At 38.0% G+C, this 26,192-nt stretch overlaps 5 protein-coding genes and 1 long non-coding RNA gene across 9 annotated transcripts in view; 2 read left to right on the top strand and 4 right to left on the bottom strand.

Annotated features, from left to right (window-relative positions):
• LOC108155005 (tubulin polyglutamylase TTLL5) overlaps positions 1-9,086 on the bottom strand; it is a 35,625-nt gene extending 26,539 nt beyond the window's left edge. The window contains exon 1 of the mRNA XM_017285554.2: positions 9,002-9,086. The gene's annotated coding sequence lies outside the window, so the exon portion shown is untranslated. The remainder of the gene's footprint in view (positions 1-9,001) is intronic.
• On the bottom strand, positions 1,478-9,091 carry LOC117185772. The gene is made up of 2 exons (XM_017285553.2): positions 9,002-9,091; positions 1,478-5,033 (listed from the first exon to the last, which is right to left on the bottom strand). Exon 2 carries the CDS (start codon positions 4,912-4,914, stop codon positions 1,522-1,524), a length of 3,393 nt encoding a protein of 1,130 aa, XP_017141042.1. The 5' UTR covers positions 4,915-5,033; positions 9,002-9,091; the 3' UTR covers positions 1,478-1,521.
• An 842-nt stretch (positions 9,092-9,933) lies between these two features.
• Positions 9,934-16,993, top strand: LOC108156664 (plasminogen activator inhibitor 1 RNA-binding protein). Of its 3 annotated transcripts, none has more exons than XM_017288281.2 (3): positions 9,934-10,040; positions 10,112-10,568; positions 16,237-16,993. In XM_017288281.2, the coding sequence occupies exons 2-3, from the start codon at positions 10,139-10,141 to the stop codon at positions 16,806-16,808; spliced, it is 1,002 nt and encodes a 333-aa protein (XP_017143770.1). In that variant the 5' UTR covers positions 9,934-10,040; positions 10,112-10,138; the 3' UTR covers positions 16,809-16,993. The 3 variants fall into 3 exon arrangements, with proteins under 3 accessions (XP_017143770.1, XP_017143769.1, XP_017143771.1); XM_017288280.2 differs by having other exon boundaries at positions 9,935-10,040; positions 10,107-10,568; XM_017288282.2 differs by lacking the exon at positions 16,237-16,993 and adding an exon at positions 10,666-10,964 and having other exon boundaries at positions 9,935-10,040; positions 10,107-10,568.
• On the top strand, positions 11,110-11,803 carry LOC117187475. Its single transcript, XR_004472138.1, has 2 exons — positions 11,110-11,253; positions 11,321-11,803. It is a non-coding gene; the product is annotated as an uncharacterized LOC117187475 (long non-coding RNA).
• Positions 16,994-23,047: 6,054 nt separating the features above from the next.
• On the bottom strand, positions 23,048-24,524 carry LOC108157142 (molybdopterin synthase catalytic subunit). 2 transcript variants are annotated; one of them, XM_017289045.2, is made up of 5 exons: positions 24,373-24,524; positions 23,977-24,283; positions 23,618-23,899; positions 23,282-23,538; positions 23,048-23,215 (listed from the first exon to the last, which is right to left on the bottom strand). In XM_017289045.2, the coding sequence occupies exons 1-5, from the start codon at positions 24,499-24,501 to the stop codon at positions 23,117-23,119; spliced, it is 1,074 nt and encodes a 357-aa protein (XP_017144534.1). In that variant the 5' UTR covers positions 24,502-24,524; the 3' UTR covers positions 23,048-23,116. The 2 variants fall into 2 exon arrangements, with proteins under 2 accessions (XP_017144534.1, XP_017144535.1); XM_017289046.2 differs by having other exon boundaries at positions 24,025-24,283.
• LOC108157143 (molybdopterin synthase sulfur carrier subunit) lies at positions 24,493-24,808 on the bottom strand. The gene has a single exon (XM_017289047.2). The coding sequence runs from the start codon at positions 24,800-24,802 to the stop codon at positions 24,512-24,514; it is 291 nt and encodes a 96-aa protein (XP_017144536.1). The 5' UTR covers positions 24,803-24,808; the 3' UTR covers positions 24,493-24,511.
• Between the last annotated feature and the right edge of the window lie 1,384 nt (positions 24,809-26,192).

The following is a 26,192-nucleotide window of genomic DNA, read 5'->3' as shown; positions in this document are numbered from 1 at the left end:
TCGTTTACTTAAGCTTTCATTTCGTGTTGTGCAAGTAAAATAGTCAAATGGCGCGCTCACCAGGACATTGTTTACGAATGTGTAAGTAAGTCAGCTATAACCGGTCGGCGGTTATGGTCTTATTCCGCTACTCTCAACACCATTAGCACAAGAACAACGATACATATTTGTTAGGATTGGTGGTTTGTTGATTCACCAACGAGCACATCTGATTCATATTCGGAATATTTTTTTCTCAGTATACATTAATCGTTTCACTGCTGCTGCCATTGTGATCAACTGTACCGCATTTAACTAAAAACTTCAATTTTTCAACTTTTTGCCAAAAATTGTAGGTAAAACAAGTACATACCTGCATTCCAGCAAAGAAAGAATGGTATGGGTCACGACCAACAACACCCTCCAACGGACGTGCTTCTGCGAGCGCTCATCGCAGATTGAACAAAGACATCGGATTAATTATGGAGAGCCACGGTGTGAGCACCTTATCAGTTTCATACTGATTAGTTAGGCCATAATATCAAACCGGTGTACCCAACCTTCGCAATCCAAACCGCAATGAGGCCCTGGATCTCACACTTGCTCACAAGATAAAGATTAATAAGATAAATATCATGGAGGCCTTGAAGGGCATTCCTTTTCAAAAAACCTCTCTCTCTCTCTTTCTTGCTGGCCTAGTGGTCACAGCTATTACACCGCTTAATATATAATAATAATAATAAATTAATATATTAATTATAATATATTGCGTTGTAGGTAACGACAATAAACACTTTTTTGATTCAGTTGTTTACATGTAAATTCATTTGACCTGTTATCTGCTATTAGCTTTGTCTTGAAAATGCAGGTTATAAATATATCTGTATGTATCGATCTATTTACAGCGGCGATTGAATATCGGTAGGGCACACTCTAGTCGAATCGAGTATAAGCCCCAGCTCCATTTTGTCAGACTCTTTCGAGCAGGGGGAGTCTCACTGTAAAGACGCGCCAAATTAGCAACATCCGCTTTCTGACCTGGTAAAATAAAGACTTTCTTCTTTCTTCAACCTGGGTTTAATGATCATTAAATAGCCACAAACTTGTTGTTTGTGTACTATATATACTATACTAGTACATATAAAACATATAAAAATAAAAAGGAGACCTTTAGGCAAGTGGGGGAAAGTCTTCTGTAACTACTGAGAAACACGAAATTTAACAAAATAACTTTTATATCAACAAAAACAGTGGCAAGTGGCACAGCTGCATTTTTGTATATATCCCAATATATGTAAGCATAACAACTAGTAGTACTTTAGATATGTTTTTATTATTTAAATGAAGCTTTTACATATTATGCCACACCTGCATAAGTGAAAAACCATTTTTTTTTTTTACATTTAATATTTGTATTTACATTATATACATAACATGTTTTTGATTATTAAGTAGTTTAAGTAGTACTTCCACAATGCATAGATTTAAATCAGCTTCGTTTAGAAAAATCTGGTTTGTTTATTAATTACTATCGTTTTAAAACTATCTGTTATTCCTCTGATTTAGATCGCATGGGAAAATAGAAGAGAAGTTCATAGACTTTTGCATATTGTTGCTCTGATTCCTCGTTACTGCAGCACTGTCAAACTGACTATTCTGGTATCCGTCCAATCCAAATCCATGTCGAAACGAAAATGTGTTGGTGGTGTTAGGAGGGTTAGAGTTTTTATTATTCATGTGAGCTGCACTTGCAAAAGAGTTTTGACCAGTATTCATACTGTTCCAATCATTCATTGTATTAAAATTTCTTATAGAGCGTTGCGTCAACACGGTATCATGACTTGAGTTATAACTTAAATTATCTGGTAGAAATGGCTCCGCTGTATTGTTCATTCGGCCAGTTTCCAAGTTCTCGAATTCTTCCAAACGTTTCTTTTTCTCAATCAGGGAATACACATGCAGGATTTTTTGAAGTTCATCCCTGTTTATCGACGTTTTGCCTTGAGAGATTAATGAAGAGGCTAGCTTTGCCGCTAGTTCTCTCTTATCAATGGGCGTTTGAACATTAAACAGATCTTTGTTACCCATTTGATTATCCATTTTTTTCGTTATTTGATGAGCTGAGTTACCCTTTGAATTGGAATTGATAGTCCTCATCGATTTCTCTACGTTTTTAAGTAATGCTTCGGTGTCATTAATCGCTTTTTTAATGGCCCGTTCCTTGGCAGGATCATATATTTTGGAAATTAAAATTCCTGTAAATTTCTCTTTTGTCGTTTCTAATATGGCACAATTCTCCGATGTTAGCAATAGATTGTGGATATTATCTGGATCAGCTTTCTGCGCCTGTAATGCTTTGGTTAACATTTCTGTAATAAAGGGTCCCAAACTTCCCAAAAATTCCTCTAGTGCAGTTAAAAGACGAAGAACGTGAATAATATTTGTGGTGTCATCATTAACATGATTTCCCAGAGAGCTCTTCGGAGTCCCCATTGTCTCCATATTAATATTAATTCTCTCAGGTGTACGAACATGATAGTTTTTATTCATTAACTCGTCATTTGTCAGCGGCAAACACAACCTATCTCTACATTTTAGCTTAATATTCTCCAGATCGCGATTGTACAATTCTTCAAGTCGCGCGTTAAAGAAAATAATCCATTCATTTTGAAAATTATAAGAGCGATGGTTAATTCCCGCCATTATAAGTTCATCTTTGCGTCGCTTCCAGAAGGTTTGCCACTCTACTTGATAAAGAGGATGCTGTTCCGGATCAGATTTGTACACCTCAAAAGATACGTTCAACTCGCGCACTTTTTGATCAACCATATGCCGGTACGCTTGCCAAATATCACCATCTCTTAACGGGGACAGTGATAATGATCTGCGTTCTGTATTGTATTGCTTTTTCAATTCCGGGCTAGGCAGTTTCTTCCATCGTTCGGATGAGCGCGACCGCGATCGAGCTCTCTTCAAATTTCGAAATGGCGGTTTCGATGCGACCGAAGATTTCCTGGTATCTCTTAAAAAGTTTTCAACCAATCGCTTGTGTGTTTCATCATCAACGGTCTCCGTAAAAGGTGCTTCAGCTAACTTCGGGTAGCTAAAATAGGTGTTAGTTGTATAGCTTACAGCCTGAGATATATTTATGTTTTGAGATTCACATAAATTGACAATGGAGCTTCCATCATTTACTGGCTGGTTACTTTTTATACGAGTATTTTCCAATAGTTTTTCGACATCTTTCGGATCAACGACATGCGTAAACGTCGGTCCTGTTTTTTCAGAAAAATGACGTCTATTAAAAACTTTTGCAACTACGGCTAAACGATTTGTTTTATAAAAGTTATCATAGCAAGGGTAGGCAGATTCCCGACCATAATACTTCTCAACAGCCATTGCCAGTTTATCTAAAATGGGAATCATTACTTTGCATACATCACTTTCTGTAACTTCCGACACATATTGTCGGTACTGTCGCATGGCCGTAGGAAAATGCTTCTCAAAATATTTAAGACGGTGATTGTAGCCAAGTAGGTGTGTATGCATCGCAGCCTCGTCAGAAGTAATGTCACAGAAGCTGCATTGATATCTCGCATTCTTATCGTTTATATTTCTTACTACTTTTACAACGTATTCGACGCCTACAAGTCCCACAATTTTATTTGGATTTTTCTTAGATTCAAAGGTAAAAATACTTGACCCTGATGATGTTTTTGACTCGTTAACGCTAGAAGCGACACCTATAACCGGTATTATTTCATCAGTCTTATCCAAAATGTTTTTGTTTCCAATTCTTTCAATGTTCGAAAAGAATTGTTTTGTGTTCTGAACTTGTCTGATATTATTGTTTGCATTTTCTCTTTTATTACTCTGGTTGGGTTCCTTCTCGTCTATAATAATGACATCGCTGTTACCCTTGCTTCTCTCGTTAGACTCGGCGGCACTAAGAAGCTTTGCAAGCGGAACACATGAAATTTTCGTAGATAACGGATTTTTTACTATATTTTGTGTATCCAGATTATTTTGGGACACCACCATATTTTGCACCATTCTCGTGGTTTTCGGACAGGGTTCGACTTCAGCACTCCCTTGAAAATGTGGTAGTTCTTCAGAAATGGATTTGGACACGGACTTGAGTGCAGAATTTTCTACCTTATTTTTATGTTTCAGCCCATCACAAAATATTGTCGAGCTTAATGAAGTCGCGGGTGAGTTTGCTGTTGTGACTTTTATCAAAGTATCTACTACCGTTCCCGAATCATTTTTTTTTTTTTGATTGTCATTTATAACTAGACTTGTTTTAGATTTTATTTCTTTGGACGAATCCGTACGGTCTTCATTTTCGCATGGAATACTTCTGGCGTTTGCATAATTTTTAGAGCCATTGCTCGGGATTTTTATTAATTCTTCATTTGGACCGGGTTGTTGTGAATAAGTCCGCGCGCTGGAACTGGCTTTTTTTGGAAAAGATTGGGGTTTTACTGTCGCTGTTGCCATTTTTTGACTAATAGTAGTGGGGGTGCCAGGGTTTCGAGTCGGAAGATTTTTGTTTGCAGCAGAATAGCCTTTACCACTTCCTGTGTTATTTACGATGACGCTTGCTGCATTCAGTGATTTCGGAGAGCTTGATTTCTGTTGAGTAGAAAATCGATTGCGTATTTGGAGTTGTTTTATGCTGGTCAGGAGTAAGTTGTGCTTTTTACCACACAGATGACTGAATAAATTTTTGTCCCCGTACTGAACAACTTTGCAAATATTGCAGAGATACATCTTCTTTAATGGGTTCGGACATACTACCATGACTTCCCATTTATCAGTTGTACTTCGCCGAAACTCAAAAATCAATACTTCTTCCAATGATATGGTTGACAACATCTCCAGAAATTTTGCCCCATCGATGGGCTTATGTGTTCGAATGTTATTGGTATTCATCTTCACCACAAAGTGATCTTCTGCATGTGGCTCAAAGCAAGGTTGAAATTTTTTTCAAGTTTTTTTTTTATTTGTATCTATTGATATTAACTTCAGTTTAGATTTCAGTTATTGAGTTGCTATAAAATTGAAGGAAAAAATACTTTTATATCAAATTTAAACAATAAAAAACCAATCTTAAACTTCTATATATTAATATTTCATTCGGTTCATAAATCTATTTATTTAATATAGAATAAATATTTCAGTAACAAAAAAATCTGTAACTACTACTTGCGATTTTTAAGAGTACTCGTAATGTACCTTTCATCATTTTCGCTTCTTATAAGATTTGTCTTAATTAAACAGGGTATGAAGTAGTCAAATAACATTTAAAATGAGCGAATAACTGATGGCTTTGATATTTTGACTTTGGCCACTACGAGAACTTAGATATATATCAAGATATAGTGTGATCATGATATAGGCTATTTCTCTCTAGTTTTGTCTCTCTATCTCTCTCGCACAAAGCAACACAACGAACATAAACGACCTTTTTGTGCTTTGCTCATTTTCAGACCGTTTTTTTCTTTTGGTAAGCTTACATAATTTTTTTTCCCGTTATTTGTCATTGTGAGACCGATTCGTGTGCTCGGCTCAAACCAATAACACAAGCAAAGAGTAAAGAGTGTTCGGGTCAGCGAGAGACGGGCTGTGCTTGGTTTTTATACCCGATACTCAGAACAAGTATATGGTATATTAGATATATATTAGATTTGTTTTTAAAGTGGATGTATGTAACACCCAAAAGCAAGCGCTTCAGATCCCTAAAGTAAATATATTCTTGCGCACCATCAATAGCCGAGTCAATTAAGCCATCTCTGTCTGTCCATCCGTCCGGATGAGCGCCTAGATCTCAAAATCTATAAGAGCTAGAGCAACAACATTTTGTATCCAGACTCATGTGATATTACACTGTTACAAGTGTAACCACCTCCGCCCCCACAAAGGACGAAAATCTGTGGCATCCACAATTTTGAAGATAAGAGAAAGCTTAACACCCGGAATTATAAAAAATGACCGTATCTAACAGATTGCCAAATCTGGATATGATCATTATTATATCTGGAAGGAACAAATGAAACTGCAGTGACTACACAACGCCTTCCACGCGTTTACTCATTCCCTCTCTTTCACACACACTCTTATCGTGCAGTATACGCCCTCTGGCCGAGGGGAGCCATACTGACTGAGTACCGGGTATAAATAAAGAGTCGAGGCCGTAGCTGCGACTCGCAACGTTCCTCTCGTTTTTTTTCAGGGAGCAGTACTCGTTGCAAAAATGGCTTGAGACTTATTTGAAAGCATTGGTTTAGAGACAACCATCAATTGGTTTTGATGGTTGGTGGACTCGCCAACACGCTCAGCTTTACAAATCAAACTAAGTTAATTTATAGCATATAAAATACCACTGTATGGCCAAGCGCCTGGCATTCAATTTTAAGACAAGTGTTTTTTAATTGCCTTTTTACACTAGGTTTGAGTTGATGCATAGTGCCGAAAACGCAGGTGTTTCACATATGTATTATGAGTATAGGGCGGTAAGCAGTGGTGGCAAAACGTAAGTTACTCTTACGTTTTAGTTGCGTTAATTTGTTTTTCTTAATGCGTATGTTTTTTTTCTGCCTATCATGTGAACTGTCACCACTAGAAACAACAATAACATCTATTCTCGCGGGTAGAAATGGAGGTATAGATGCATATAACCTTTTAAACATTTTTGTGGATACCTGTAAGGGGAAAACACGCATTGCAAGATTTATGGGATGAAAACAAGGATAGTTTTCATGTTCCGCCGAAGAACTCACAAACATACAATGAAATAGCAGAAAACCTAAAAGAATTCGCACAGCTCCATTCCGAAACCGATTATAAAATTGAGATAACATTTTTTTAATAATTTTGTTGATTTCTTGCTTCCCATATTGGCATCAAAACACATAACAGTTGTTTTAATAACGTCTTACCCAATAACCCAAAAGACGCATCTGTGCTAAACTAACTGTTAGAGCCCTGCTTGAACGCTTGCCCTAAACGGACTGAACGAAGCTCGTACTGCTATCTTTACTATGTCGGATGCGACTTCGGATTTCACCTTATTTATACGCACTAGCCATTTTATTTTTTATCGCCAAACACTCCCGAAATATCTCGGAATCGCCTCCATCTGGGTGAACACATAACAGTCAAAACGCCAAAAACATGTGATTGTTACTGACAGGTAAGTAATTAATACTAATACTAAGTTTACCAAACGGAAAAAGCCTAAAATACATATGTATATCTGCGCAGTTAGACATAAAAAACAAGCTGCAAGAGAAAATGAAGTGGATATAAGAGACTATAAGAGCTAGAACAACAAAATTTTGTGTGTGGGCTTCTGTGACATCACAGTGGATCAAGTTTGTTAGACAGAAGGAACAAATTTAATTGCAGTGGCTACGCAACGCATTCCACGTGCTTACTTATTCTCTGTCTCTCTCTCACACACTCTTCGTCGTGCAGTGTTCGCCCTTTGACGAGATAAAACTGCCAATGTTAGTCTGAGAATAGAAAAAATAGGAAACAGCTGTAAAAAAAAACAAGGAGGAATTGGGGAATTTAACGCTGTTGCCGACTAGACCAGTAGAAGAACGTCCATTCGCATCACCGTATTATCAGACTTTGTTCGCTGGTCTTTTGCATCATGGTTCACTAACGAAGTGATCTGGCACTTTATATATTGCGAAAGCTGAACTACCTCCGTCTTTGTACAAATATTTTGTATGCATCTTAGAATTCAGATAATCAACTCTGCAAAAAATGATCAACATTTGGATTGGTTTTGGTCTCCAGAGCAATCATTACTTTCTGGTAAATAAACATTTTCCACACATATTCTTGACCCGAGTCAAACATATGACAACTTCTTCCACCGGGAAACGTGTGCCGTCACCATGGCAAACATCCAACAATAGCGCTTTGACCTGCCACTCAAATCAACATATTCATTTTCCAATCTGGGTCAAATGAAAGGATCAAATGAAACAAATTTCTATTTAGTTTGTATCCCAACTAACGCTAGACTACATGAATACGTTTCACACATCTTCAGATACCAAAGAGGAGATAAAAACAACTTATTGGCTTCTTTAAAAAGGGTATTCGGAAAAGATTCAAGTTAGCAATATCTAGACCATTTTTGGTCAGAATTCTGTGGAATGCTTTACCACTATTAGATAGAAAGCTTTGCAGTTCACGATCCAAAACTCATTTTTATAGACAAGACATTGACTACAGTCATATAAAAATAAACACATCGTTTCATCCATTTATCGAATCGTGTTCTTGGTCTCGCCAGATAGAAATGGGGGCTTCGTAGACTTTTTTTCGGCCACTATATGTCGTTTTATTCCTTATCACCATGGTAAGCCGAATCGATCTAGCCATATCCATTTGCGTGTTTATGTATGTATGTAACTATGTACATTCATATGTACGAACAATTTTGATCTATCTTGGCCTACCAGGTATATCATCGGCCGGATAAGACTGTTAAACATAGCTGCCATAGAAGCGATCGGTAAGAAGTATAGTTCTGTGAGTGAGAACAAAACTTTAGACCTATACATATGCACATTCCTATGTTTATTAAATACTCAAGAAAATACAACCTCAGGCAACCTTCAAAATTATTAAAAGCAATGGTTTTTAAACGTACAAACACCTTCAATATTTGTCCATAAAATATAACCAGCAGCATAGCAACCGAAAAAGTAAAGACATAATCACCGTCAATTTGTTTGAAATATGTTATTACGACTCTAAATCGGACAGATGTTTGTGGTCAAAGCAGTATCATGAGAAACAAAAAATGAGGGCACAAAAATAAAACTGGGCAATAAATACCATTTGAAAACATATTCACGAAATAACTATTGATTTTTGATTATCTCTAGACATATAGTAAACGTAATGTTTCAAATTCATACGCACTCATATTACGTATTTTATAGACCAAAATTACAAATTTGTCTAGTTCTAATAATTCTTAGTATTTCAAACTTACCGGCGAATGAATTTTACTGTGAGATTGCTTAGAGCAAACACTGCCTCCGTTTCCAACGTCCAAACCTACGCCAATTTTATATTACTTGTGTTTAATACACGCATATATTGAAGAGTTTCTATTTTCTTTATGGTGATGAGTAAAAAGTGGATTTACTTAAATTTATATCTTGTATTAGGCCAAACATGGACAGAAAATTTCGATGGTAGGGCATCAAAAAAACAATTGTCACATTTGACTTCACAAATTCCAAATAATTGTCTAATATTAAGGGATGGACTAAAAGCGATATATTTTATTTTAGCATACATGCACTAAGGGCATTCCCGTAAAAGTTGAAAGTAGTATCGAAATTGGATCAGTTACATTGGATATTAACAAGTTTACTCCATAGTCCTTAGTCGTATTTACTGAAAATGGTTTGATTACAGTCAAAAGCGTTTTGATTTATATTTATGGAATTTTCACGCCTTTAAGGATTACATAAAACTTTATCTTGTACAATCGCATTTTAAATTCTTTTATATTTATGGAGTTTTCACGCCTTTAAGGATTACATAAAACTTTATCTTGTACAATCGCATTTTAAATTCTTTGTTTCAATTTAATTAGGATAATTAAGGCGACACTCAACTACCGTCAGATTTTTACAAACGAAGCACCATGCCTAACTATTGAGAAAAAAGGTTATTTTACGTACTGCCGAAGCAAGACAATTTTTCCACACCATAACTAAGAGAATTGGATGCATTTTTGAAGTGAATTTAGTAAAATAATACGAAATTGATAATACAATCTAATTTATTCAATATGAAGCAACAAAGACAATATTCTCTTATACAATTTTCATTTATATCAATATCGGAATTTTTTGTTGGTACTGCAGGAGTACCATTAATTTAATATATGTACATATATATCTATGGAATTTACTATCTGTTTCTTCCTTGAATTGGAACGATTAATATATTGGCTAATTTCTTATTAATACTAATATTGCATTTTCGAAAGTATTTTTAATTCGCTTTAGTGAATTTCTGTAAGTATCCCTGTAGGAGGAAATGAAGCAAAGTATTAAATCTTAAAATATTATCGCCATCATTAGAGTAGACTGCATTTTGGAAATCTTTTTAAAATATGGACAATTCAGGATATAATCGTTATGAACTATTGTCAACGTATGACGAGGATGTCGCAACAGCTATCTCTATAAAAATGAATGTCGGCCTTAGCAATAAGAAACAGATTAAAAAAACAGTCTTAAATAAACCGGAAAAGGAAAATAAGCCAATGACTGGAAAACATAACAATCTTGGTAAAACAGAAAAAATTGTAAAACGAGTCGTAGGAAATGTTACCAAAAAGGAAAATAAAGGATTAAGTGATGCTAAAAACATTGTGCACATTCGCTCGAATGAAAATAATCGTTTTGGTGGAGTAGATTTTGGCAACGATATTCCCCAACGTCAATTTAAGGATCGTGATAATAGAGGACAACAACGTTTCGGTAACGGAGAAAAATATGGAAAGCGTGAATTTGATCGTCAGTCAGGATCCGGCAAAACCGGTAAATACATTTTTTTTAATGTTTATATGTATGTATGTAGCTATTAGTTTTTATTTATTTGCACGAAATCTAAAAATTTGTTTTTTTTGACTTACAGAAAACTAATTTCGAATTTTCGAAATGTTGTCCTAATGTTTGATTGTCTCTAAAAGTCGTTTTTTTAAACTTTAATCTCGGTATTTACTTGTAGGTCGAACAAATATTCTGATAGCAAAACAATTATTCTCATTGCTATGATTTTTCTGATCAACATTCCAAATTGCGTGTGCGACGGCTGCCTCTTGTATTACGAGAATAACGCTAAAATAATAGAAAGTTATTAAATTTGTTTAAAGTTTTTTAAATATTCTCAAAGAAACTCGAGTTCTTACATATGTACATACAGTATGTCAAGAAATTCTTTACACACTGAAAATAAATTAAATTTTTTGACTTTGGATAAGAAAATAATGGCCTTTGGTTCAAATTTATCAAAATTTTTTAATTCATAACCATTCAGGGATTAATTATAAAGTAGTTAGTGAAAAAAAATAACAAAACTATAAATAAGTAAATTACAAAACAACAAAAACAATGATTACTCATTTTTGACACTGTCAAGAAAGTCTTTACACAAAATATTTTCATTTTTTAAATTCAAAATTCTTCGTAATTATTTAATATATTTAACTTATTTTAATATTTGGTATGTCCACCCTTAGCATTGACTACATGCTGGAGCCGTTTTTCATCGAATTTATCAATTTTTGTAGGTCATACTCAAAGGGAATCTTTTGCCACTCTTCCAATATGAATTCTTTGAGCTGATTGCGGTTTTTGGGCTGTCTTTTTCCCACTTTCTTCTTCAAATAGGCCCACAAATTTTCAATGGGGTTAAGATCGGGACTCTGGGGTGGTGTATCAATAACTTTTCCACAGTTGTAAAGCAGCCAAGCTCTCACATTGGACTCTTTATGTTTGGGATCATTGTCTTGATAAAACTTAAATTTGGCCCTATTGTCCGTAATGAGACCAAATTTCTCCGCACTGCTTTTTAAATTTGTTTTTTAAATTTGGAGGTACTGTTTGGCATCCATTGTGTTCTCAATAAATTCAATATTTCCCACTCCTCGGCTAGAGATGCACCCCCAAATCATAACCGAAAGTTTTCCAAACTTTACAGTCGGAATGATGTTTCGGTTATCTAAAGCTGTTAACGGCTTGCGCCATACTCTGGGTGGACCATCATTGTAATATAGCATCATTTTTGTTTCGTCGCAAAATATGGGGTCATCCCAATACTCTGCCGGCTTACTGATCATGTTAACAGCGAAAGTGGAGCGCTTTTCCACATTGACCGACGAAAGCAGCGGTTTTTTTCGTGCCACTCTGGAAGAGTATTTATGGCGTAGAATAACCTGGCGTACTGTTTCGTGTGAAACAACCAAGTCAAGTTCTTCGTCAAGTTCCTAGCCAGAGTCCTGACCGATATTTGCGGATTCTGATTATGCGGTCTGCCCGTTTGTCTATCTTCCTTTTACGGCCACCTCCAGATTTGGTTTCCAGTCTCCCTTCGTTCTTCGCGCGACTTAGGACATTGTAAATTGTTTTCCTTGATACTGAAAACATGTCTACCATGTCTGCAACAGATTTGCCCAACTGGTGATTATAGTAAATCAACTGGACAACGTCAAAGCTGAGTCTTTTGCCAGGCATTTTAAAAATTTCAGAAAGTTAGTCTGTAGATGTGCACTGGTCAAAATTTCGCAACCAAATCAAAGTCAATGCAAAAATAGAGCATCACTGAGCAACGCCAAAAGCATAGATTACAGTAAAGTCCCGTTTTTTCTAAGAACGAGATCAAAACAGAGCTCGAAAACGAAATGTGTAAAGAGTTTCTTGACAGTGTCAAAAATTAGTAATCATTGTTTTTGTTGTTTTGTAATTTACTTATTTATAGTTTTGTTATTTTTTTTTCACTAACTACTTTATAATTAATCCCTGAATGGTTATGAATTTAAAAAATTTGATAAATTTAAACCAAAGGCCATTATTTTCTTATCCAAAGTCAAAAAATTTAATTTATTTTCAGTGTGTAAAGAGTTTCTTGACATACTGTAAGTGTTCAAATCAATTTTTGAATCCACTTTGTCACTCTGAAGTTAAATAGTACCCTCTGAGAAAATGGCCGGCAGTGTCCAATGCGCAGTTCATAAGATATTGTTGTGCTGCTTCGCTGCCGCTCATGTATACATCTGTAACATTGGTTGGTAAAAATACATTGTGCCGTTTTGTATATTTAAAAGTAATATCTGAGGCTTCGTGGGGATTGAAATCCGATTTCGGCGGTCAAAAACATTCTAACAAAAAAAATGGTTTCGGTCATTATACCCGATACTCAAAATGAGTATAAGGGTATATTAGATTTGTGGTGAAAATGGATGTGTGTAACGTCCAGAAGGAAGAGTTTCCGACCCCATAAGGTATATATATTCTTGATCAGCCGAGTCAATTGAGCCCGGTCTGTCCTTCTGCCCTCACCAAGGACGAACATCTGTGGCATCTACAATACGAGAAAACCAAAAACGCAGAATCGAAGAGAATGATTATATATTTCAGACGGCTGAATCTGAACCAGATCGTATCATTAGTATACCCAGAATAAAGAAAACAATTTAATTTTTCTCGCTTTGTCTCTCGGCTTTGCCTGATTCAGACTGCCGTTCAGACTGATTTTCTGTCTCTCTCGCAAACACTTTTTGTCGCTCAATGTAGCCATAGTGACTATGTATCGGGTATAAATGTAGAGTTGCGGTCGCAGCAGCAACTCACAACGTTCCCTTTCGATTTCGTTTGATTTTGGCGTATAAGCACAGTGTATAAAATATGATACTACGATAGAGAGAAACGTAAGTTCGCGACAAGTGTTACAGAATCAGATCAATACTATGTACATACGTACATATGTACAATGTCAGTTGAAGACAGGTAAATTCAAGGCGAAGTCAGTACGGCTGCAACATACTATCCAGACTGATTGCAAGGAAGTTGCCCAATTGCTGTTGAGTTTAAAGTATTAAGCAAGAATATCATATTATTATATACATTCATAAAAAACTCATTTAAAGTTCTACAAATAACCTATATTTGAGAGTATATGGATACATTAGTTTTCTGGTGGATGTGTGTAGCAGCCAGAAGAAAGCCTTCCCGACTTTATAAAGTATGTATATTATTGAACAGCGTCAACACCCGAGTCGATATAGTTATGTCTGTCTGTCTGATTAAAAATTTTCAGAGACTCGGAGACTTGTGCCGAATCTGGATCGGATCAGATCATTATAGCCAGAGGGAAAAAATGAAATTGCAGGGGCTCCGCAACTCCGTTCACGCGCCTACTCATTCTCTCTCTCTCTCACGCACACCATTTCTCGTCCTGTGAGGGAGACGGGAGAGAGGGAGGGACTGGGATAAAGATACAAATTAAGCTATTTGTCGATTTGTCATAGTTTTTCTATCGTTTCTAATGAAATATCATATTTAAAGTATGATTGTATTCGATCTATATAATTTCAAAGATTAAAAATATATCAAATATAACTTTGAATGGGACTTCTCAAGGGACAGTTCTATAATTTGCAAATTATTTTCCCTTCTAGACTTCTATTTGCAATATATAAATATTGTTACATTTTAACCGTTCGTACCTTGGGATTGAGGATTAGAAAATACAGAGATTTGTTTAGTTTCTAGAGGATTTACTTAGAATGGAATTTGGGTTTGAAAAAATTTTGGATGGGGACTGCCTATTTCCAGTAAATCCGGGATGAAATTCTAATCATCGACCTAGTGTTTAATGTTTGAAGCATAGTCGTGTCGATATAGCCTTTCTGACCGTCTTCATTGACGCCTAGACATCAGAAATTTGAGCGCTGGATTAATATTACCGTATCAATTGCATTTGAATTGTTTGGCCCGTGCACTCGCACACTTTTGTGGTAACCATAAATTTTAAAGGTAACTTGAACACCGTGAGCGCAGAATTATTAATAATAGCCTTACATACTCGATTTTCGAAAATCGTATCGCCAAGATGGGTGTCGTTATGTGGAAATCATCGTATTCGTTTTCCGCGATAAGTGACATTTGACGTCTTTGCATTTTGCATTCATATCGCCCTATTTCAAAAAATTTTTGACACCTGAACTTAAAAACAACTACCACCCTACTATTAATCCTAATTTCCCTTTACTTAAAAGCGAGCATGGTGTTGGTGTTGTATGGAATGCAAAGTCTATGAAGAAACGTCTTTTAAGAAATACAATGAATTTGTATATTTTTCAATCTTATTAGTCTGGCATAATAAAATGACAACATATTCCAAAATAAATTGTTTGACTTTGGTTAAAATATACGCCCTTAACGAAACATGCATTCCAATTCCAGCATTAAAAATATTACAAAATATATGTTTCTCAAAAATCGATCTAAGAATAAATTGCACTCTATTTTCATAAAAATAACATTGGCATCATCCTTGATAAGAAAAAAAGGTATTTTAAAATTTCCCATACCGTGTACCTACACGTTGAAAGTTTTCGGTTCGATACAACCCAAAGCACACATCAAAGTTTTGACCAAATTTGTTGAGGGCCAAACAAAGGACGTTTTAAAGCGGCCAAGCAGCTTTCATTTTCAAATAATCAAAAATTATAGGTGGGGGTTCCAAAAACTGTGGTATGAGACACCTATAGACGCTTATAAGTTTAGGTTAGGTTAAGGCGGTAGCCGAGAAGGGGAGATTCCTCCTATTCCTCGTCGCGACAACTCCTGCAGAAGTCGTGATGAGGGATTGACAGTCTAGAGGCATGAGTGCCGATTTAAGGTGGATACAGCGGATATTAAGTAGTAGATCCTAATCAGGCCCCAAAAAAATTAATAATCAGTTAACAATCAGTTTTTATAACCTTTGTGTACCTCTTATTTTGAGCAGCCTGACATTGACTTAGAAATACAAATGGATATATTTTCTTGTATAACATTATCCTATAATATAATCAAGTTTATATTATTGAAAACAAGTACTTAATGAATAGGTGAGAACTAATTTGATGCTTAAAATATTGAATAAAACCGTTTTCTGTTATGTTAAAGTTCACGTAGATGCGTGTACCTATTAATATGATCATGTGTGTATTTTAGTTGAATCAACTTTATCCAATCGCTAAATTTAAGAAGCGAAAGAAGACACAAAATTTGATAAGGAAAAGACAACTAGCAAGGTTTTTTTCTCGCAAAAACAAAGAAATATATTTGTTAAATATTTCGATTATCGTAAAACTGACGGCGGCGTCCAGAGACACTAGAGCGAGTGCCTTCAAGACTCTAGAATCAAACTTGAATATTTTGCTCGCCGCTCTTCTTTCAAATTCTATTTAGAAGTAGCACACAATTTGTGAGCACTTGCATGATATAGTCGGCACACTTCTGTTGAGAAACAGTGGTATCCGAATTTCAAAGGGTGCGAGAAGAGTGCCGAAACTTAACATCCTGGCCGTCGGGAGGATTATTTTCCCTCCCTATTTGGAAGAGTTTTTAAAGATATATAAATTTATTCAATGATCATTTGATAAGAGTTTAAAAAATGAATTATTAATTGACAAAATTAATTTTTTATAATTTTTTTTAGGTATAAAGACAGTGGATAATCGCGAGGGTGCTGGTGCTCATAATCGGGGATCTCCAAAACAAGACATTGAGGATATTAAAACGGGCGACTTGCCACTGCTTGAAGACAAAGACGACTCTGGCACTGAACAATTGGCCGACCCTGTGAACACTCTGGAGGCGGATGAGTCAAAGCAAATGACGCTTGATGAATGGAAAGCCTTAAGAGACAAACGTGTCAAGCCTAATTTTAATTTGCGAAAGGCTGGGGAAGGCGTTGATAACTCTGAATGGAAAAATATGATTATTTTAAGCAAGAAAAGGGAAATAAACAGTGAAGATAATTTTGAATACGACCCATCGATGTATCCTCAACGAGTCGGCCGTCTTCAGCACGTTGTTGATATTCAATATAATTTTAATGATGCACGCAGAGTGGGCTTCCGTGGCCCACAACGCGGAGCCTCTCGACCTGTATCCGCTTCTGGCAATGGCTTTGAAATGGTTGGAACAAATAAAGTTGAAGAAAAACGTCGTCCTGGTCAAAAACCTTTGAAAGTTGACGATGAGATTCAATTTCCTAATCTGTCTTAAAATAAATCCCGAGAAGATACATTTTCAACAATGCACCAAAAACAACAGTTGGGCATCTACGGATAATGAATAATCTTTAGACTATCAGGCGATATCTTTGAAGTTTTATACCCGACATTCATCCACGCTTATTCGTATTCCTTAGTTTAAACCACATATTTTTACAATTTCCATTTTTTTTTTACTCATTTAAATGAACTATTGAGAATAGTTTTAAAAATTTTAAAATAACTTTAGTTGATTTATATAATAAAAGAACGCTTGTTATTCTTTTCATTACTATGAATTTAAAATTATAATTTATTTAATTTTGAGTTTATTTTTTGAATACCGACTAAAGACTAAAGGGCTGTCGCCCTTTGCTGCAGAAAGTGATTCGGTGTAAGTTCGTCGGCTTCTGGACTCTCCAACGGCACGTAAGTCAGGGGCCGGGAATTTTGCATATTTTCTATCCTTGCTAGTGCTGTTCTCAGTACTGGTTCTTGTACGTGTGTCTCCTCTAATATTTCGGCTAGTATGGATTTCCCCGATCTGATAGTCGTCGGACTATGACTACTACATGCTCGTGGTAAAGCAAGAGCAAGTCGAGAAGTTGATCGGCAAGTTTGAGATGTTTCACGGCGAGCTTGAGGAATTGGATCAAAGCGAAATTTACAGTGGTTTGTGTGGCATTTTTGAGTCACTTGCCAGCTCGCTGAAGGCGGCGATTATGAGGGAAATGGCTAAGAGTAGCGGCCGCATGCCGTTTCATTCTACCTTGGCTGGAGGAAACACTACGGTTGAGTTTGCCGGCTCGCAATTTCTACCTCACCGTAGACAAGTACCATCCCTGCCTCCTATACAATTGCCGACGTTTAGCGGCGGGTATGCGAACTGGACGGACTTTTATTCAATGTTTGCCACCATCATCGACAGCCATCCGGACTTAACAAACATAGAAAAGCTCCAGCATTTGCGTTCCTGTCTGCGGGTTTCGGCATTGGAGACTGTTCGGTCGCTGGAAATCTCAGATGGCAATTATGCTGTGGCATTAGATTTGTTGGAAAACAGATTCAATAATCGGCGATTTGTCTTTCAGGCACACATCAATGAGATCTTGGCGCTCCAGGCTGTGGAACCTGGGTCAGTGGTCATGCTTCGGGAACTTTCGGACAGATTTAATTCTCATATGCGTGCGCTGCAGGGTTTGGGCACTACTGAGCAGATCGCAGGATGCATCGTCATACAGCTTCTCTGAAAACTGGATCCAGCGAGCCAAGAGAAGTGGGAGGAACGATTCAACGACCCCGCATTCGCAAACTTAATTCCGTCGTGGGAATCTATGGCCTCGTTCTTGGAGCAGCGATGCAGATCATTGGAGACGATGGACTTTTCTATGGCAAGCTATGCGTTGAGCAATCAGGTGGGCAGAAGTAGAAAGCTTAATAATTCTAGGTCCACATTGGTTACAACGAACCAAACCGTAGCACGCTGCGCGCTGTGCAACGATGGTGCTCACGAGGTCCAGCACTGTCAGAAGTTTAAAGCGCTGTCCCCCACAAATCGCCATAAAGAAGCCAAGCGGCTTTCGTTGTGTATAAATTGTCTCAGAACAGGGCATCGATTACTTCAGTGCACCTCGAGCAACTGTCGTACCTGCGGGGGTAGACACCATACCCTCCTTCATTTTGGTAGCCCTGAAGAATCCGCAGTCCAAGGGAAATCAGCGCCGTATACTCCATCTCAGTCTGCGCTGTCTGAGTCTACGCCGTCTGAGCATACCACTGAGCCCTCTACTTCAGCGGCTACCTCGTCTGCCCTTATTGCCCAAGATCTCAGAAATGGTGTTGTTCTACTTGCCACGGCCACGGTCTTAGTCAAAAATCGTTCCGGAGCGTTCCCTGCCGAGCGTTGCTGGATTCCGGCTCCCAGTTGCATCTAATAACTCTCGTTTCGCGAATCAGCTTCAGCTTCGAAAAATGAAATCATCGACTGCAGTCTCGGTAATGGATTTTCGGTCAACGTTAGCCTGCACTCTCGCTCATCGGATTACTCAACTCTCATCAATGCCATTGTAGCCTCTAGCATAACCGATCGACAGCCAAGCTTTGGAATTGACACTCAAAACTGGAACATTCCATCTAACATACCACTAGCTGATCCGGAGTTTTATAAGCCGCAGCGCGTCGATCTGTGTGTTGGTCAGGTCAAGCTACTGTCCGGATTGCCTTCAATTCAGAAAACGCGCTTGGGATGGGTCGTGTCTGGAGGTTGTTCGCGTTTAAAAGGTTCCTCGTTGATGGTCTCTCGCGCTCGGGCCGTAGCTGCTGAGGATAATAGTCCAGAGGATCGGCTTGAGGTGCTTCTTCGGAGGTTTTGGGAGGTAGAAAATTGCATCGAACCAATAATAAAGTCTACCAAAGAAGAGCTAGATTGTGGAGCACACTTTGTGCAGCATTTCCGTCGACTACATAAAGGCGATTATTGTGTTCGGCTGCCAGTAAAATATAATTTGGATCTCCTTGGAGAATCTTACAATCAAGCGCTTCGTAGATTCCTGACCCTTGAGAGAAAGTTAGATCGTCGCCCTGATGTTGAATCTCAGTATGCAGCATTTATAAAGGAGTACCTTGATTTAGGCCATATGTCTCAGGTTCCTATCCAGTCAATCAGCAACTGCCGATATTTTTTGCCTCACCATTGCGTCATAAAGGAATATAGTTTTACGACCAAGCTTAGCGTCGTTTTTGATGGATCCGCTTCAACCTCATCTGGATATTCCCTGAACGACGTTTTAATGGCTGGTCCCGTAATCCAACCCAAACTGTTTCATATTCTTGCTCGATTTCGGTCATACGCCGTTGCGATTACGGGAGATATCTGTAAGATGTATCGTTGTGTAAGAGTCTCGACCGAGGATAGCAACTTGCAGTGTATTCTGTGGAGAAATTCAAGGGAAGAAGACTTGCGTGTGTTTCAATTGGACACCGTTACTTATGGGACGAAGCCTGCCTCCTATTTATCTGTGCGAGCGATGCATCAGTTGGCAATGGACGAGCCGATGGCGTTTCCAGTTGGAGCTGAAATCCTTCGCCGTGACTTCTACGTGGATGACTCGATATCTGGAGCCAGCTCTCAGGAAGAGGCTATCCGAATTCGGGAGCAAACTACTAGAATTTTGTCTAGAGGTCAGTTCAGATTGAGGAAATGGTGTTCGAACGTCCCTGCTGTGCTGGATGGAGTTCCGGAAGAGGACAAGGAAACATTTTTGAAGTTCGACGATGGCAGCCATGTGACTAAAACTTTAGGACTTGCGTGGGATCCGGTTTCTGATCTACTATTATTTTCGTTCTCGGCCCTTCAATCTTCTTTGAATTCCTGCAGGCGCTCTGTTTTGTCATCCATAGCGCGATTCTACGATCTTCTCGGACTAGCTGGTCCCGTAATTACTAAATCCAAAATCTTTCTCCAGCGTTTGTGCCAAGAGAAGTTGTCCTGGGATGAAAGCCTTCCAGTCGCACTGAACACCGAGTGGCAGGAAATATGCACCAGTTTTGGTCAGATTCGTCGACTTGATTTTCCTCGGCTTGTACTCCTTCCAGACTCTACGCTGGAAATTCACGGATTTTGCGATGCCAGCATCGAGGCTTATGGTGCATGCATTTATGTCGTGTCCAAGGGTCAGCATTCCAGCAGTCACTTACTTTGTGCCAAATCTCGTGTGGCTCCTTTGAAGACACTTACAGTACCAAAGTTGGAGCTTTGTGGAGTGGAGTTGCTGGCTAGGCTCATATCTGAGATAGCTGGAATGAATGTCTTCAAGGGAAGGTGTTACTGTTGGTGTGATTCTGCCGTTGCGCTCTCTTGGATTCGGGACGAGCCTTCGTCAACTATTCAGGAAATGACCGAAAAAATGGAATGGCGCTATGTTCCCACAGCTTTAAACCCAGCCGACATTCTGTCTCGAGGGGCTCATCCGACTGAGCTGAATGAGTCACCTCTTTGGGCTCATGGTCCTCCATTTCTTTGCGGCTCCTTAGATGACTGGCCACCCACTGTGCTACCTGAAAAGCCAGCCCTTGAACTTCGTCGGAAGGCTCTTCTGGTTAAATCGCCCTAAATGGACATTATTGCTGATTCCAAGTATGCGAATTCCTTTGCTTCTTTGCAACGCGTTTTCGGATACATTCACAAGTTTTGCAACCGAATTCGGCGCCCCGGACTCACTGTCTCAGACATTGAACATGGAACCCAGGTATTGCTACGACTAGTCCAGCGTACTCAGCTATGGGAGGACATGAAGTCACTGCGGGCAAGGGGAGCAGTCTCCTCATCGAGCTCAATCGCATCGTTATCGCCATTCATGGATCAGTTTGGACTTCTCAGGGTAGATGGTCGACTGAAAAACTCTTCGTTGGATTTTGATGCCCGTCATCCAATCATCTTGCCCAGCAGCCATCCACTGACTCTTGCAATAATCTCCCATTTTCATGAGCGGAATCTGCACGCTGGTCCTCGAGCTTTGCTTGGACTAATTCGATCCCAATATTGGGATCACTGCAGCAGCGATCAAAGTGGCGCACTGCGAAGCCTAGTTTATCAGTCGCAGATTTGGTTCTTGTCAAGGATGAGAATCTTCCTCCCATGAAGTGGCCACTGGCGAGAGTGGTCGAGATTTTGCCTGGACGAGATGGCGTTTCCCGAGTTGCTGTGCTGAAGACGTCATCTGGAATCACCAAGCGCGCCGTCAACAAGCTGTGCCTGCTGCCCCTTAACGATGCTGTTGAAAGTCAGGCTTCCAGCGGGGGGAGTATGTCGGGTCAAGCAGCTTAAATATTTTAAATTATTGCCAGTGGTGCGGCCCAAAGGAAATGCATTTTGGTGTTGTCGTTTCCAATGCCCCCACTGCAAAGATCGTTTGCTACCGCATATGCGCATGCAAGCGGAATTCTTTCGTCTCCTTATATCGCAATCTCTCGTACTCGGCTTAACAGCGTCCCCGAGCAGCTCTAACGCTCTCGGACTATCCTACGCTCTCGCTCGCATCTAATCTTGCTGCATAGGGCCCGGCAATTTGGCCCGTCAGCCCTTGGATGGGCAGTCTTGAGCTAATCGTTGCAGCTATTGGAGTAACATCCTCGCATCAATCGTTCGACCCATATGTACATACGCGATAAGTTGGCTTACATGTGCAAATAAATTGTGAGTTTTATGAACCCTCTCGACTTTAAATTAAATATTGCAACAGTTATTAAAAACGCTTAATAGCTTAACAGACATTTTGAATTAATTTGGAGGGAAACAGCTGTCCTTACCCAGATGTTCTGTTACGCGCATGTTATGGGAACAATCTGTGTTGTTATGCGAAAAACATGTATTTCTTGCCAACGTTCTGATAACCTAATCGGACTAAATCAGCTGTTTTTACGAGAACGAAAAGTGTTGCTACAACGACCAATTATTTCCGAGCCAAATTTGAAGATAGGTTAAGAATAAATTTGTATAAAGAAGGTACAAGATAAATTGCCCTGGTAATGGTGTCAAATTTATGTTAATGCATCAATAAATCATTTAGTTTTTTCCTTTTGCAATTAAGATTGATTTCGTTGTATAAAGAGCCGTTTATTTATTTCAGAAGTAAGTCGGAAAACTTTTGTGAAAGGGAAATCAGAACCTGGCGAATTTCTGATATAGCCACAATATTAAAATGTTTTCTGCGCTTCACTACAAAAAATAACCACATGCACGCGGAAGAACGAAACATCAGAGATCCCGATGTCGATAAAAACAGAAAACAAATTTCAGAAACCAAGTCAATTTCGCGAAGGTGTATTTTTCACTTGTAAATTGGAAAAATGTGTTGTAGTAAGATGAAACTAAGAATAATTTGTTTGGATGCCATTAAAGGGGATTTCCATCAAGTTAGTGACCCCAATCACTCTTTAACGGTGAAATGGTTCCAGAACAACAAAGTTGCCCTGTCTAAATTCCTTTAACAGTCATCGTACCTTAATGCTCACCTTTGCATGATCCTAATGAAAAGGTCTGGTGGCTATAGTTAACAAAGTTTTCTTTATTATTATGCCCCTCACTTCAGTGATTATAATCATTGATTACTGCCAATGCATTGCAATGGATCAATTACTATTGCTGGTACTTCCTTAGCTTCTAATTTCAGTTGACTGAAAAAAAGAAAAATACTATAACAGGGTAACATGTCACGGGCGTGGTAAATATTTTTACAAAACAAAATGGATGGGTTAATATGTGCAGTAATATAATTTTATCCAAAATCTGTATTTATTTTTATCAAGTTTTAAGGACATTCTTTATTTATTTCTATGGATGTATACACGCAGCTCATTGGCGGAGTAAGTTTTATTTGTTTTTATTTTTTCCTCCGGTTGATCCATACACGACTGCTCGAACTTAAAACAATAAAATAAGTTCGATAAGGAAACATCAAAATTGTTAAGGATTATCATGTTACTTACAAAATGCTGGTATTCTGGCGAGGTGGACTCCAATAGTAAAATTCTGTTCTCAACATTTTTAATACGATTAATAATATTTTCATTGTTTTTGCTGGTCAAGCCCATGTATGTTTCAATTGAATGTAAACGTGAATTTTGTAACGATTCTCCTACTTTATTAGTGCTAACAAGTGATGCCGTTAGCCTACTTAGTTCATGTTTGTATTTGGGCCGGAACTGCATCTGCTGTGGTCCACAACGATTTGTAGCACGCCGCACTGCGATAAAATGATTTCATATACATTCATGTACATACATAAATAATTAATTACATGAAAATTAGCAATTGATACTCACCTTTTAAATGACAATTCGACTGTTCCTGTTTTAAAATCGTACTTTGAGTTCTAGCGCAAGAAACGTCTACTTCTGTGTCGGAATTAATATTAGAGCTTAAATTTGACTGCTTGAAGTCTATTACATTACAGGAATTTATTTCTGCTCTCTTTCTTTTAAAAAAACATTCTACACGATTTTTTAGCTCGCAGTCATTAGCTCTAATTTGTACTAAATTTCGAGATACGACGCGCGACTCATCGACTTTACAAACAGAATAATTAAAACTACTTAAAGATTTCTCTGTAAATTACATAATAAGAAATATAATATTTATATTTTATTTATAATCTGGATTAACGTTATTTTTTATGTCTTACTAGGCCTGATTGACTCGGAATTTTCTTTCCATTCAGCATCGTAGTTACCTTCGTATAATTCTTTTTTCCATATGGGTACACGCGATTTTAGTTGGTCTATAGCAAATGTAACTGCTTTCAATGCTGCGGAACGATGTGGGGCTGAAGCCGCTATAACTACGCTTGCCTCGTTTTCGGGAACTGTTCCTAATCGGTGATATATTAAAATGTGTTTTAAGTCGGGCCAAGTTGCACGGAGTTCTAAGCATATTTTATCCATTTCTTTAAGGGCCATATTTTCGTATGCTTCATATGTCAATGATACCACCTGTAACGTTTGGATTACATACAAATTTACTTGACCATACATGTATGTCCACGGCACGTGTGTAGAATTGTTTCAGTTCAAAATCTTACTTTTTTTCCTTGAAAGCTATCCCGTGTGGTTCCTATAAAAATTGAAGAGGCTCCGCAACTCGGATCACTTATTAAATTTATTGCATAAGTGACGTCGATTGGGCAGTCAATCAATTTAATGTGGTTCATTTCGACTGGCTTAGCCTCCACTTAGAGGCGGTATTACAGCTAATTCGTCACCGTCTTTCAAAAATATACTGTCATTTAAATTTTCGATGAATGATTCGTTATGAGCTATAATCAAATTATGCCGTATGGTCGTTAGGCCAAATTGTATAACGATTTTGTCTAATAAATCAGAGGCTCTAATTTCAGATGGGACTGTAAATACTGAGCGAGTAGTTTGAGATAATTCACGGCACTTAGCAAAAAACAGTACGTGTATATCAACAGATACCGGTCCGCTCGTATTCATGTTGACAAATACCATAATATTTTTGGTGGAAAGGGGATAATACCGATTATTACATGCGTTCTGGTATATTTTGATTGAAACATTAAAGGCATCCGAGTACAACGTTTTCTTTACTTTAGATTATTCCATTAACACAAATAGTATTAAAAAAATTGTTTATGTCCACATCAGCGAACAATTTTCAAAAAGATAAAATATGCAAGCAGAAATGTCAATTATTTTGCAGGTAAAGTGTATTTTTTATGAGAGCAAGAATAAAGGTATTCATTGTGGCGGCTTTTACTGTGGCTCTTAAGGAGAACGATGAACAGACGAAGCGCCGCCAATACATACCTGCGGGAATGAAATCAAAAACAAATTTTTTTTTCACCAACAAATTTAGCAATCGCTTATTTCTGTTATATTACCATCCATCTGAAATATGCATAATAGCATATTCCCACAGGGGACCATCAACCATCCATTTCTGGCATGGTCCGAAAGTATTCACCGGCGGCATGAATCTTGGACATCTAGGATGTTCCTATTAGCATTCTCCCACACAATACATCTACGGAGAACGCTAGGATTTTTCGCCAGATGTGAAACCTCGATTCCCACTTGCACCGCCCAATACCTACACTCCATCAAAAAACAGCTGATAACAATAAAAATGACAAAGTTTTTGCCTGAATTTTGATATTTCACAAATTAAACAGAATAAATTGGCAATTTTATTGGCTATATTCAAACTATCCATATGTATATATATGTAAAATAAACGTTACTCTTTGGACTCTGTTTACAAGTTGGTTTGGCCTTGGCTGCTCGCAATTGCTCGAGTATCTCTCGTTTTTGTTTCTTGGTGCTCCTCCTGTTTTTTGCTTTGTGGCGCTATTTCACCAAAAAAACTTCGATATTGTTCTTGTCATCAACTGTTTTTGTGATGATTTGTAGATGGTGATGCCAGTATCGCGGTTTCACATCTGTAAAAATATCTATTGCTACCCATAGATTTACCTTGTGGGAAAACGCTATAAAATTAAAAATTTATAAATTCCATATAATCGGCCTTCATATCCTTCCTTGCCGGCCTGTTATTGAACATTAATAGCGGGCTGATAGGCTATTCACACTGACGACCATTCACCATCCATTTCGGGGATGGTCCTTAAAGTTTTGCCGCTCCGAAAATTTCCCAGTTAGTCCACCATCCATTTTGGATGTTCCTAAACCGCACGTTTCTATGCGATAGTTAGCCGATGGTTGTCAAGTGCAACTCAGAATAATTTTCGTTCACAACGAAAAAATGGTATTCACTGCGAAAACGTAAATAATGATTGTGACAAAATTAAAAAAAAACAACAAAAATCATGCCCAATGGCTCGGATGCATTCAAGGCTGGCGATGAGATTGAATGCGGCAT

The sequence above is a fragment of the Drosophila miranda genome, chromosome 2, assembly GCF_003369915.1.
Source record: "Drosophila miranda strain MSH22 chromosome 2, D.miranda_PacBio2.1, whole genome shotgun sequence".
In the NCBI taxonomy this organism is placed as follows: Eukaryota; Metazoa; Arthropoda; class Insecta; order Diptera; family Drosophilidae; genus Drosophila; species Drosophila miranda.
Note: the sequence above shows the minus strand (reverse complement) of the source record. Positions and strands in the feature narration are given on the sequence as shown.

Bases quoted from the DNA above. Each gene is read 5' to 3' on its own strand.
- LOC117185772 (XM_017285553.2), bottom strand. From the start codon at position 4,914: ATGAATACCAATAACATTCGAACACATAAGCCCATCGATGGGGCAAAA.
- LOC108156664 (XM_017288281.2), top strand. From the start codon at position 10,139: ATGGACAATTCAGGATATAATCGTTATGAACTATTGTCAACGTATGAC. The intron at 10,569-16,236 runs GTAAATACATTT...AATTTTTTTTAG, and splicing joins GTCAGGATCCGGCAAAACCG to GTATAAAGACAGTGGATAAT.
- LOC108157142 (XM_017289045.2), bottom strand. From the start codon at position 24,501: ATGAACCACATTAAATTGATTGACTGCCCAATCGACGTCACTTATGCA. The intron at 24,284-24,372 runs GTAAGATTTTGA...CAAACGTTACAG, and splicing joins ATAGCTTTCAAGGAAAAAAA to GTGGTATCATTGACATATGA. The intron at 23,900-23,976 runs GTAAGACATAAA...TGTAATTTACAG, and splicing joins TTCCGAGTCAATCAGGCCTA to AGAAATCTTTAAGTAGTTTT.
- LOC108157143 (XM_017289047.2), bottom strand. From the start codon at position 24,802: ATGGTATTTGTCAACATGAATACGAGCGGACCGGTATCTGTTGATATA.